This window comes from Spodoptera frugiperda, chromosome 6, assembly GCF_023101765.2.
Source record: "Spodoptera frugiperda isolate SF20-4 chromosome 6, AGI-APGP_CSIRO_Sfru_2.0, whole genome shotgun sequence".
In the NCBI taxonomy this organism is placed as follows: domain Eukaryota; kingdom Metazoa; phylum Arthropoda; class Insecta; order Lepidoptera; family Noctuidae; genus Spodoptera; species Spodoptera frugiperda.
This window is the reverse complement of record NC_064217.1, coordinates 10,283,674-10,298,092: the sequence shown is the minus strand read 5'-3', so window position 1 is coordinate 10,298,092 and position 14,419 is coordinate 10,283,674. Positions and strand designations below refer to the sequence as shown.

General features: G+C 33.6%; 1 protein-coding gene across 1 annotated transcript; it reads right to left on the bottom strand.

Annotated features, from left to right (window-relative positions):
- Positions 1 to 2,338: 2,338 nt before the first annotated feature.
- Positions 2,339 to 12,150, bottom strand: LOC118267836 (keratin-associated protein 19-2). The gene is made up of 4 exons (XM_035582077.2): positions 12,000 to 12,150; positions 7,535 to 7,709; positions 4,228 to 4,365; positions 2,339 to 2,779 (listed from the first exon to the last, which is right to left on the bottom strand). The coding sequence occupies exons 1-4, from the start codon at positions 12,009 to 12,011 to the stop codon at positions 2,625 to 2,627; spliced, it is 480 nt and encodes a 159-aa protein (XP_035437970.1). The 5' UTR covers positions 12,012 to 12,150; the 3' UTR covers positions 2,339 to 2,624.
- Positions 12,151 to 14,419: the final 2,269 nt, after the last annotated feature.

The window sequence follows — 14,419 nt, the reverse complement described above, 5'->3', positions numbered from 1 at the left end:
TAATATACAGTGTCTCAAAAATGGTATGAAATCACCTTCATTAAAATATCTCCCGGAGTAGATGCACAATAAATATAAATATTACATGAACAGACCTTAACTGAGCGCCACTACGAAAAGTACGAGCGATTCTGCAATCCCGCGTTTGCTTGTTATTTTTTCGCAGGCGCTATCGCGTTGTATTCACGTGATTTTTCGCTTTGTGAATCTGATGCTAATCGCATATTCCTATGGCGAATACTCGCATTGTATTGTACTATACCTACAAGTTAATTCTTTATTCATGACATCTTATATTTTTACCAGAGAGAGCCATTTTGTAGTCAAAAATTAAAATGTAACGTAATGTACTTACAGTAAATGTTTTTATACTTGTATTTTAAAAAGCTACAAAAGGGTTACGTTACTAATTTGGAAAGTAGGTATTTGTCTAACCTCCAATTTTGATATTATAAAATGGAAACTATAATCGAACTCAATCCAATATTATTACTTCACTTAATTCACAGACTCGTGAAGCGAAGTGAAGCGCCTGCAGCATTAGTAATAGCAACTGATTGTCTAACTCCGTGTTGCTAATAGTAACAAATATTTGAATAATTAATCACGAATGCAGCTTTGTGAATTAGCTGTAAGTAATATACCTGATTTACTATAAATGCACAAAGGCATTACTGCTTGTATTATCTAAGACCTGAAGATGATGTGAGAGGAATTAACATTGGTAATCATTGTTGTTGAGAGTCGTGCTAATTAAGGTTTCTTGTTTAATTGAAATGTACCATAACATAGGTAACTACTATAGCATAGCACTAATCAGATGGTATAAAATGATTGCACGGCTGGTGCGCGCGGGTAAGTGGCAGTCGCGCAACGGGTAGCGGTTTCGATTCCCGCACGGAGCAACTCTGTGTGATGCACAAATTGTTGTTTCGGGTCTGGACGCACAAATTGTGTATGTGAACTTATATGTTTATGTGTATGTTTGTAAACGCACAGGAGGAAATCCTAGTGTGGGGTAACGTTTAAAAAATACCTCTGATCTGATCATTATAACAAGTCTTGTCAGTCTACCGTTTCACTATGGATCCCACGAGAAGGGAATCGACCATCAGTCGACCATATTTCTAATCATTCAATATTCTACTCAGCAAAACGACGCAGTAAAATAGAGCTCCTTATTTCAAACTTTAAACGACTTGAAATTATAACTTTGTGTCACTATAAAATAAAATCAAAAAGACATTTCAAGTTAGGTTTCACAGATAATTAGACTTGTAAAGATGTTTCACTTTATTTTTAAGTAAAGCTGCGTTGCTACAGTAAGCGAGATGTGTTTATTTTATGGGATAGCGGGCAAAGGAGCTGACTGATACCAGAGGAGTCACAAGTCTGCTGCTGGCGTTGTGGAGGCTCTTGGTCACCTCAGTCACAAGGCGAAACACAACGCAAGGCTTAAGTTACGTCGGTTAACTGTGAGACTGGTGAAATTGTGTCAACAATTTGTAATGTTAACAACAATACACTTATTATACGACAAGGTAAGTAATAAAGGCATAGCAGAAGTCTTATTAATATTATAAATAAATAAATGTATATAAATAAATGCGTGCAAACTCATTGGCAGAAATTAGTAAAACCATAAATACTGATGTCCGCCACAGCTTTTCACTTAAACAAAATTCAGCAAACTCTTAAAACTCACACCAATCAAAGTTTTAAAAGTGCTATAAAGAGTTTCTTCTCACCCATACACCGTTTAGCACCCACCCTTATTGAATAATACATATTTTTCACCAAACATACATACATAGGTACCTCTGCATCTCATGTATAATTCAGGTATGGTAATTCTGTTGTGAACTATGGAAGTTTGAAGCCATGTTATCCCCATAAGTGATAATGGTCTCAATTTTGGCAGCTTTCGGTTTGAGCTTACTGTGTTTCGGATTCTTCTGTCTTTAGAGTTGACTGATGTTTAAATATGTCTCGTTTAAATATGATGTTTTTGATAAACAACTTAAAATACAGCAAAGTTAAGGTACTGTAACTATGGTTGGTTTCTGATAGATGAGTGGCAGTATTTTCGAAATGTTTGGCGGCCAATCTGCAAAACCCAATTCACCTGATATTGCTATCCCATCTGTCAATCGTAATAATCGTGGCAAACCCTCTTTATACAGAGAAAGCTCATAGTCCGTTAATAATTCTATCACGGAATTGTAATAAACATGTACATATATATGAAAAAATATACGGAACGAAGTACTTAAAGCAATTCGAAAAAATATATCTGTACTAAACAAAGGCGGTTAATGGGTTAAAATAAAATGTTACATTTGATTTTTAATATATTATTTTATTAAGATATTTACAAAGACTCTCAGGCAGTTTCGTTGTTCAAAAAACACAGTAAACATCAGCTCACTGTCAATCAGATTGTGGGTTCGATACCCAAAACAATCAAAAAATTAAGTTGATATCACAAAAATATCGATCACAGATTAAAAAAGGATTAAATACAAAAATCGAAAAGGCAAAGTACAGACATACAATGCTACGAGTATTTAAATAAATGTTGGAGAAAAAATAAAATCAAAAAATTTGAAGTAGTCGAAGTCAGTTTAGTGATGGCCGTAGTATCCGAGACCGCCGTATCCGCCGAGACCGTGGCCGCCGTAGCCGCCAAGACCGTGTCCGTATCCTCCGTATCCGCCGTACGCGACCTGGTTAGCGTAGCTGACAGCGGGGGCACTGTAGTATCCACCATGACCGTAGCCTGGAGACAAGAAAAAATTACGTCATTCATAAGAAGTAGGTATAATTAAAAACTAAGGACAGTAGTTTGACGATTTAAAGAAGGATTATAAAGGTTTAAGTGATAAATATTGCAGACTAGGTATTAAACGACACTTAAAACATAACTAGCACAATGTTGCATTCATTATGTACCCAAATATATGAGTGATTGTATACCTAATGATGATAATTATCGAAATATGCTAAAAAGCGTCACGCAACCCAACAGACAGAGGACAATATCCGACTACAAAACTTGCTTTTATTATCTAACAATACAAAAACCCATGGGAACTTCGAATCAAGTGTAAAATTGTATTTAAATAATGGAGATTATTATCTTTAACAATGCCAGTATTGTTCTTACACAACAATAATATCGAGAGGTATCTATTTCAAGTTGTAGCTAACATACTTCAACTCGTGAGATTTTAATTGCCTTATTTATCGAGTGGTTAAAATAGAAACATGATTGCCGAACAACCAGCATACATAAATGCTTTTTTTAAGGGGGTAAAATCATCCAATGGCTTCTCTCGGCTTGTGCAAGCTGAGAGGGATTGTCAGACTCTTACTGACTAAAAACCACCCCATTCCTACTCCTGCTTTTCGAGTCGGAGCCTCGGTAAACCCGCTAGGTAGTCCGCAGCCCCGGTTCAAGCACCAGCTATACATATATAGGGTTTTATTTCCGTGCTAGGTCAACTATTTATGCGTTTATATTTTTTTTTTCACATAGCACATAGTTTGCAATTATACTTAGAATAGGATACCAGAAGGACGTGAGTGACGTAAAGTGAAGCTCAAGCCAGATCGAGATTAAGGACTATGGACGTTTATACTCCAACTAACCTAATTAGAGAACATTGGACCATAAGTTAAAGTAGGTAAGGACTGTTGAAAAACGAGCCTCTCTTTATGCACCTCTAGAAGAGTAAGTTCTACTAGCGAACACGTAATTACTCTGCAGTTGTAAGCAAGCTGTGTATTGTTAATTAGCTTGTTGTCTTATTACCGTGTTCCCAAGTTTGCTCTAGACTTTACCGTCCGTGTTGTTTACCTCTACTCAGATGTTTATCTGAATTTAAGTATGCAAATTAGTGTTTAGGAACGGAAAAGTGAAGTGTTTTTGTAAATTGAAGTAAATAAAATGTAGCAAATTAAGGAAGAACATTGTCAACTTATAACAAACTCAAAGAAAAATTGAATTTGTATTTTTGACTTTGCTGGACTGCTTGATGTTATACTAAATAGTATTAAGCCTTCTGATTTGCGAAAGATTAGGATTGTGCTTGGCAAATTGTGCAGATAATATTATGAGTTAAAAGTTAGTTGGACTGCTCTATATCTCCCTATCCATATCAGTAACCTATACAACGACTAGCGCTATATAATTAACAAGAATATCATTAATCATTACAAACGTACCGAGTCCCCCGTATCCGCCGAGACCGCCGTATCCACCGAGACCGCTGTATCCTCCGTATCCGCCGTATCCGCCGTAGCCTCCGTAACCGGCGCCGTGAGCGGTCGTGTACGCAACCTTGCTGACGGCTACTGGTGCAGCTGTGGGCAGAAAAAAGAATTTGGTTATATTTTTGTTAAGTCTTTAACATAACATGTTTCATCATCATCATCATATCAGCCACAAGACATCAACTGCTGGACATAGACCTCTCCCGATGACTTCTAAGTTGCTTCTAATATGTTTAAGTATCGACAAATTGGTTTTGATTACTATCTATTCTTTTTTTTCTCCTCTTTGTGTCACAACATAAACTGATAAAACCTTATAAAATACATTACTTTACTACTTCTGAACTGACCTATTTCACACATTGTTACTTTCTCCAAATAATTCATAGATTTCCATAATAACATCAGGTGTCACATTAAATGCCTGGTGATCGTTGGCTGCACACACATTGCTTCAGCCACATTGCAAATATGATTTGCGAACTGTCCAACTTAGTAACATGTTCGTTTTGCTACGGAATGTAGTGCAGTCTAATGTGTCTAGTCTAGTCATAATATTATGTTTGTTAGTTCATTTATAGGGACTTGTAAGTTAGTATAATGTTGAAATTGATCTTTTAAACATGTGAAGGGAATTTCCTGAACAATATTATGTGAGTCACTTTCTTAATTTTTATTAATATTATTTTATTTTGTAATAGCATTTTACATTCTACAGACAGTTTCATATCGACCGCCTATAAGGTTGGTAGGTTTCGAACCCGCACCCTCGTGCATAAGAAGCGGGCGGCTTAAACCTCCTGGCCACCACGACATGTTTAAAAGAAACTTAATACGACCAGTACAATCAGTGTGTCTTTTTACAATCTATCTATCCGAACTCAATAGGTCTAACTTAAAACAAAGTAAATACCAACCATTGTGTTATAGTGTTTGTGACCAATGTCACAAGTATGGTGGGAACCTATGGTCCTTGGCCCACTGTGCACGAGTAATACTACGTTGTTACGTTACTAACCGTAACGTAGGCGGACCTCCTCTACCTATCTAATTAGTGTAACGGTTTTGTTTTGTTTTTTGGGTGACAAATATTTTCAATTGTAAAAATGTTATGCAAGTTGGTTGAAATTTTGAAAAATAAACTGTAGGATTTGAATGTGTATGGTTGTTGCATTATTTTTATTATGAGTGAGTTTCTGGAAACTCTTACACATAAATAAACATGGTAAATATCCCGTCCCAAGTTCTAATGATAGTGTTAGTGACCAAGGCAGTTTCAAAACTTAATAATTTTATTGGGGTTTCAAAAAATTAAGAAAAATAATGAATTAACAAACTTGCTGATTTTAACCTTTCAGTAAAGATGCTGTTGTATCTAGCTTGCATATATAAAATTAAAATTAACGAAAACTGTGTCAAATCAACGAAAACGCAATCAAGTACCAGTTCGCATGTTTTTACGCATGTAAATTAAGTTTTTTCTACATAATATTGTAATTCAATGTCCACCATAAAAAGGTTGATTCATGACAATCACAGTGGCTAGTCATGCGTACCACAATATTTTACAAGAAATAACTTACGATGCAGTTTTTTACATAAACGACAATCTGTTTGACCTTAGCATTGAATTTAGTGAAAAAGTGTACTTTTTATAAAAGAAAAACACTACAAAAGCCATTAATAAAGTTGAGCGGATGTTGGAAGATTGATTTTTTACGTAATTAATTTTCAATCAATATTTTAACTTATAACTATAGCATTGTTATTTTTTTGTTATGCCTTGAAATAAGATTTTAACGTTCTTTGTATGACTCTAGTCTTTTGGGTGACCATGGGAGCCAGCGATTGCTTACCGTCAGGTGACCCGAATGTTCGTTTACCGGCTTATATCATAAAAAATACCCAAACTGGGTACTATACCCAGTACCTTAAGACTTTTAGATGATTAAAAGAGTGGACAAATATGTTACTAATACTCAAGTACTTAATTACATTTAGGTACGATCAGTAATATCTTCTAAGAAACTAATTATCACTTGACGACAAAATTATATGCGTAAGATTCTCAATTATTAGTTACTCGAACAACCCTAGATACCCTTAATTATACTAATCACACAATCAACAGTTTGATTACACAAAATTATAGGCCTACCAAGTGCCTAATGACAGTCCAATATGTTCAAGAAAATGAATTGAAATAGGCCCTAATGTCAGACAGGCAATTTGAAACCTAAGGCTAGGCATTTGTCCTTAACCTTAAAACACATGTACTTATAGACCAATTTCCTAAATAAGTACATAGTAATTACTTTGGAATAGGATTGAATTAGTCACGGATGAAACAATTTACTTTGATAACTTCAAATTTTGCTTAAGCTAAAAGCAACTCTACACCTTGAGAATCAAGATCGAGTTTTGTTTTAGCGAGTTTAAAAAAAGCACTTATTCCCAGTTTTCATTTCTTAGAACGTAAACGCTGTAGCGCTGTTTTTTTAGATAGTCTAAGAACGGATAATTGAATGCACAATTTGTTCAGCGCTTAACGCTTTAAAATCTACCGGTTGTTCAAATGAGGAACTTAACGATTCATTGTTTTTTATTCGATTGTGCTGTAATAGACTTTATTGGTTTGGTAATGATGTTTAAAGTGGCTTGCAGATGTGGGGACTATTGAAAAGATCCTTTTATCTGTGTAATCATCATCGTTACTTTATCCCAATAGATTTTTTTTTGGTAATTTTTAGGACTATGAGTTCTATTATGACTATTAAGTAAGACAGTGTCCTTAAAATATAGGCAATAAGCACTATTAGGTACTAAATGTTCTAGACCAAACGCGGTGGCAGCAAGTACTTGGTTTCCACGTCACGTCTCCCAGATGTAATGCTCTTGGCCAATTTAAACTTGGTCAGACAACTTGGCTGCGGTCGATTGTTTGAAATTTTCACTAAATCCTTAGTATTAGGTATTTCAAGGATCGTTGGACGTGAGTCTACCGGAGTTCAGCAAACTTCTTGTTATGTGGTCAAAGATTTTGATGCTAACTATAATTGCTTTGGGAGTGAGTCGGAGCCACCTAGACCATGAACTCGAACAATACAATTGTTGAGTTTTATTTGTTGCACGTCCGGATAACCTAGTGCATTGACCGGTCTTTAGTCTGAAAAACTAGTCATGCGTCGATTTCGGTAGACTGTTGCTGAATTACCTAAAAAGAATGATCATTGAGCCCGAATTTAATCGATTTGCTTACCGTATCCGCCGTATCCGAGTCCACCGTATCCGAGACCGCCGTATCCGAGTCCGCCGTCGTATCCGACACCACTGTATCCGAGACCACCGTATCCGAGGCCGGCGAGACCTCGCTTCTCGGTCTTCTTCGCGGCTTCCTCAGCGGAGACCGCCACCATAGCTACGGCGAGGACAATCTGGGGATGGAGAGAAGTAAGAGATTAGTTTTAAAATCTTTACAAATAAAGTTCACCTCTATTTTTAAGTGAAGTGAACGTCAACGAGCTGATTATCGCTTGGCATTAATTTTTCCTGACCCTTTGCATTGAGTCTTAACTGGCTAAGCAAAAGTTATTATTACATAGTCAGGAAGAACTACAAAACTCTCGTTTTTCATCAAAACGAAAGGGTCATAAAATAGTAAAACCGATGTTAATCAACTACAAAGTCTTTGAGGTTTATTAAAAGGGAATTTTGAGTGAAGGTTAAAATTAAAATGAGTTCCACGTGTAAAATAGGCAATGGGGTATTTATCACCATTCAGGGATCCCTTCAACCCTTGGTAATGATCATCAAAGTAAGCACTCGAGTTTATTTAAAAGTGTTTGGTGTTGTTTTCAAATTGTACCCTTTAATGTTCCTAGCATTACTTTAGAATTACTTCCTTTTAGAATATTGGAATGAAATGTATGGGTCTACTTATGAAATGAATGTTAAAGTGGGATGAATAGCTGATTACATTCTTTCATTTATTTTTATCAATAGGGGTATAGTTTTAACAAAAACACAGTAGAAATGGGAAATGTTCTTGATACGAAATAAAACAGAATAGGAATAATTTGCCGTTTGTGACAAAAAATCTCACATGAGAAATGGGATATTGGTATAGAAATAAAAATAAAGAGTAGAACGACTATTATGCCCAACTTTTTAGGATACTAAAATATTAAAATTAATCGAATTCAGAAACTTCTTACACTACTTATACTAGTTAAATTGGTTCAAATTTTTTGCTCAATCTCCTTCATCTTCAAGTGAAAATAGGATACATCGCCAGTTTCATCACATGAATGATATTGAATGTATCTATACTTCTTTGTTTTAAAGGAAGTCCTTAGTTACGGCAATGAGTTCGCCTTTGTTGGGACATAACGTAAGTAAGGGCAATTGTTCAGCGATTGTCGTACGATAATTAGCGGGTTGAGTAAGTCTAATGATGTCCTGTTTGCGTATGAGTTTATTAGATTTTTGATTGTATCACCGAGGGATAGAGTTGGAAATCTATTGGCGTTGTTTTTTTGGGTAGAAGAGATATGAAGTTAAGTTAAAGTTACTAATATTGAATTTGATCTTTTACTTATGAAGCAATCGCGTATTTTATCCGCAGTAAAAATATTGGAAGAATTTTACTGTTTAAACTTTTTGTCAAACATCCAGTGGTTGTCCACAATTTAATACTCGTAGGTAAGAGGTGACCAAAGGAATAAAACTTTTGGCACTATTTCCAAGTCTGGCTTGCTACTTGGAATACTTTATCCCAAAAATCCAATATCTAAAAGTGTCCAGACTTAGAATAGGAAATTCACGCTTGTCGTGTTTCAAAGTAAAACTGACCATTTTAGGGGTGAAAATGAAAAGATTTAAAAACTTTTGGAGATTTAAAATGTCTTAGGACTTAGATGTTGTTATTTTATTTTCAATCTAATATTAAAGTTAAATACTAATGAGTGTTGTTTTACATTGAATGCGTTAATTAACACGCACTGATCTTGCGCCGAACCGTGAATTTATTGATTTGGTAAGCTGAATTTAAATTTCTGACATTGCATATTTTTTGGGAAATATTTTGAATGTTTAGAAATTTTATAATAGAGTCATTTTATAGGCATATAATTTTACAGTAAACCTGTTTATAATATAACGTACTTTTTATCACGAGTGGGTTAAATAAAGACTTAAGAAAATATGGTTTGTTTATATTAATTATAACATTTTAAACAGGTATGTAATTTTCACTGTTTACGAATTATTTTATTTTGTTTCTAAGTAAGAGAACGAGAGAAGAGAGAACCTCCTACAATTTTCTTAATTGCCCCCATTTTCATTTAAGTCAGGTTATATCCCTAAAACCTTTTCCTAAGTCTGAAAAATACTATGCTAAAAACCGCATCAAGATCAGTTCAGCCAAACGCGACATAATCGCACACAAACATACATATTTTTTGAAGTCGGTTAATAAAAGTCATTATTTTTGAAAATTATATTTTGCGAAGTACAGACATAGGCAATAAAGCTATATTTTAGGTAAACAAAAAACTTAGAAGTTTCAAAAAAAAGTTATATAAAGATGATAATAATAATTGAATGACTGTGATTGTTATCTACTAACTCATTAATTTGAATAATTATTTTTAACCACGCCCATTGAAGTGAGCAAGGTATAATTAAGTTTTTAATTAATTAATTCCGTTTATATAGTCTATAATCAAGTATTATTAAGAGTTTTATTAACTCTTTACGTAGATTTTGGTTACATTTTCAGTAACGTATCCTATTTAAATACAGAAATGTGCCTGTTTTTGGTGATTTATATTGCTAAATGTGGCTTACTGTGTGAAATTATTTGGAAAATTCGTGAATGTTACTAAAATGTTAGTAGGTTTATTGTGTTATTACAAGTCTATTTACTAAACTACTGGATTATAAGTATTTACATTAAAATACTCTACTAAAATCTAGTACTACTTTACTAAATACTGAACGCCATGTTCAAAAACAACCCATAATAATTTACAATTACTATCTATTATGGTCAGTAAAACCATAACAAAATCTACAAAAAGCCTTGGCTACCTTTAATGTGCTCTTATTTACCACATTATGGCAAAAGGTGAGGGAATGGACTGGCGACTGAAAGGTTACGAGTTCAATTACTACTTCGGTTACAAGCAATCAATAGTGCTAGGGCATACATAGGTTAGTTTACTATTTGGTTTCATGCACTAAATGCTATGAAATTATTATTACCAAACTAATTCTACGAAACTAATACTACTTTACTAAAACTACTGTGATTGTGAAATGTTGATGATTTACTTATTGGTTCATATGTAGTACTCAACCAAGTATTTTTTATATAAAAAATTAAACAAACACTGATTTGATAAGATTCTGTTTTAGTGAGTTCTTGTGTTCGTATCTAGAACATTTCCACATTCTCACTGCATCACCTTAAGGTTGGCTAGCAAGAATGTGTATGGCATTAAGCCCACCATTGTACATTAAGTTGCAAAAAAATAAATAAATAAATAAAAAATAAAACATTTTTAAATCAAGTCAAAACTAAAAATCTTTTACTATATATCCATTCATTTAAACAGTTAAAGTGTATATTACTCAAACTGATCACAAAATTAAGCAAATCAATGAAAAAATCACAGTAAAATCACTACACACAATTTAATAAACCACATCACTTTATAAAAACAAACACTGACTTATAAACATATAGCCTTCTGATATAATACACAAATAATGACATATTATACACACACAATATCTACACACTATGATTTGTTGCAACGTTAAATATAAACAAATGCATGAATCATATCCTATTGAATGGAGTAAGGTATAATTTGCCATGCCGATCTGGGGCAAACTGTTTGCAACTTCCTATAGCTAAGTGTATCTACTTTGGTGCTTGAAATGAAATGAAATGCAGTTTGGAATTAGGCAGCTGAGTTTTAGTAATATAGTAGTTTTTGCCAGCGGTTTCGAGATATAAAGTATCCTATCACACAAGTCAACTCATACCCTGTCTGTTTCCAAGTTTCATCAAAATCCGTTTAGTGGTTTCAGCGTGATTGATGAACAAATATCCAAACACACAAACTTTAACATTTATAATATTAGTGTGATGAAGGATATATGTAATTCAAATTGATTGATTTTATCTACATAGCTGATTTTTAATTCACAAAGTAATAAAGTGGTTAAATATACAAATCAAGTGATATTTTCTACATTATTCGCATTTAATGTGAAAAGCGTATTTTACAGTGCAAGAAAAGTTTTCAGGACTTTCTGATACTAACTACGATAACTAACTACAACTATAACTACGTTTTCATGCAAAATCATGCAAAGATTTACTGTAACTTAAAACTACAAATTAATTAAGTTGTTAAGTATTAAAAAAGATTAATAAAATATATTTTTTAGAAAATAGTTATCAATTAATAATTTTTTTATCGTATTACTTTATATTATTAAAAACCCCCCAAAATATAAATATAGGTACAAACTGTTAATATTATTAATTTGTTAATAATAAAAAAAAACATAAATAAAATAAAATATTATTATTAAAAAAAGGTTAATCAAACATTTTTTTTTTTATTTTAATTTAGATTTTTTTTAAATTTTATCTTATTACTTTATATTATCAAAAAGCCCCCTAAAATATAAAAACAAAGCTCCCTTACCAAGAATTTCATGTTGGCTACAATGTATCACTGCAACGACTGATGACCGACTCCTGCGCACGCCGCTTATATACCGATCTCACTCGACCAACTACAACAAACATGCTTCAATTATTTTCAATTTTTTCTTCTGTCAAGGATACTATAGATGTAGGGATGAAGAATTATGAAATAACTTGCTTTGGTGAAGGCGATATAGAATGAGACGTAGTTACATGTAATTAGAGGTCATATTTGCTTGAATATAGAAGGTTAAGCAAGTTTGGAGGAAGTTATTTAATGGGGTTCAGGTTTATGTGAAATTAGATGGTAATTTAATGCTTCATTGATCTCGTGGGTTACTTGGTTAATGGTGGTGGTACTTAGATAAAACTAGTGAGATCTGAGGCTGTATTCTGGGACCAGGAAAATTATAATTATTGATACCTAATTATTTTAGTACCTAGCTACTTTCGTTTTGTTTACTACGAACCTAAGATTTACTTATTTAGCATATAACATATTAATATTTGACTTTAAATTCCTGTTGTTGTCACTTTAGACTCAAATATATCAACATATCTTACATCAAAATGTTTTTTAATGAGGTAAAATCATTTAATTGTCTGTTAGAGTGTCAGACTCTTACTGACTAAAAACCACCCTGTTCTTACTCCTTCTCTTTGAGCCCTGACAAACCCGCTAGGCATTTCGCAGCTCCGTATCCTCGGGATCAAAACCTATCCTATTTTTATTAGTTAGTATACAATTTTCAAAATCTTAAAGATTTCGCGTACCTATTGCATTAGACAATCTAAGTTATAGCCTAAGTGTAACCTTGAGAAGGCTAGCCATAGGTGCTGATGGCAGGAAATGTCCGCAACAATGGGCTAGTCAAACGATGTCAGGTGCAGTCAGCCGTTCGAATTCCTTATACCATGGGTAGTGGCTTGATGCATGGTGATTTGTCATTGATTTTAGTAAGTTTTGTGGAAGAAAAATATCAAGGGTTGTTGCTTCATAGGTTCATGGCCCAGTTGATTACTAAGGGTGACTGCTTCTGTGAGTTTCTGGGATATTTTTTTTAATAATTTGTTCAATTCATTTATTTATTTTTTAAACAAGAAGCGTCTTTATCCTCTCTTCTAATAAAATGTAAGTGAATAATTACACATTATGGCATGCAATAATATATTGAGTATTGTTAAGATGAGAATGTATTCCAGTTGGTTGTAAGAAGTTGGATTTTTTATTTGATTTTGCTGTTTGTTTTGTAAGATGTTATTTTGTAAGAACAATTGAAAGACACTGTGTAATAAATCTGCAAGTTTGATTGAAGTTGGCCATTCCTGTGAGATTCAAATCACCAAAATTGTTTAGAAATCTGTTGTTATCTTTAACGGTAGTCTGCAACGCCTGAGGCACAGAAGCGTTATCATTCAAGATTGTGACATAAAATGCAAAACTATTCACTTTTAGTATTTTTTCATCAAACCGTGAAACCGTCAAATTCTTTCGTGACTCTCATCTTCATTTTAGGGCTTGCATATTTAAGCAATACCTACTTGTGAATGTTATTGATACTTTATTTTCTTGCTGGCATTACTGAGCTGTATGTAAACTAACTATGAACTCAAAGTACTTCCAAAAATATTTATATAATATTTGCAACTAAGACAAAACTTATTCCGTAAACATGTTTGGATTGATAGATATTATTATAACACGCAAGCACTATATTCCCAGTTCATTTTAAAATAGGTAATACATGCATAATATATCACCTTTGTAGCCTTGCGAAGGCTAAAGGAAAGTATTAAATAAATAAATAAAAATAAAAAGATTATTCATCAATCCAAATAACTTTTCGTTCGAAACAAGTTCAAAACTAAGTGAGCCGTCAAAATACAGTGTAATAAATTGATCTATCGAGTACAATGTAGACATGATCCCATGGTATTCAAAAGTCACTCCGTTCACATCTATTATGAACAGTAATCTGTCAACGGGCGGCGACTCGACAAGCCTGTAATTATTAATAAATGTGATAATTAAGGAGCCTGGTCGCTCATCTACTTAAATTAGGTTATTTACATTAAACATATCTTTGTGTTAATCATCTGTGATAGGTTATTGGTGTAGAAGTTCTTGTGTTTTAAGGTTTCGTTAATTTGTTCACAAAGGTGGAAAGTCGATCTGATTAAGGTCACAGATTGTTCTCAATCAGCTAATTTGGAAGTCATTGGAAGAGGTTTTTTATACCAAGACGGTGGCAAGAAAGTACACGGCCCACCTGATGGTAAGTGGTTACCGTGGTCTATGAACGCTTGCAACTCTTGGGCCATTACATGCGCTTCGCCGACCCTTAAGAAACGTATTTACTTCCTTCTTAAGGTCTATGTTCAGCAGTTGATATCTTGGATGTACATAACGCTATACTT

Bases quoted from the DNA above. Each gene is read 5' to 3' on its own strand.
- LOC118267836 (XM_035582077.2), bottom strand. The intron at 4,366-7,534 runs GTAAGCAAATCG...TTCTGCCCACAG, and splicing joins ACTCGGATACGGCGGATACG to CTGCACCAGTAGCCGTCAGC. The intron at 2,780-4,227 runs GTACGTTTGTAA...TCTTGTCTCCAG, and splicing joins CGGCGGATACGGGGGACTCG to GCTACGGTCATGGTGGATAC.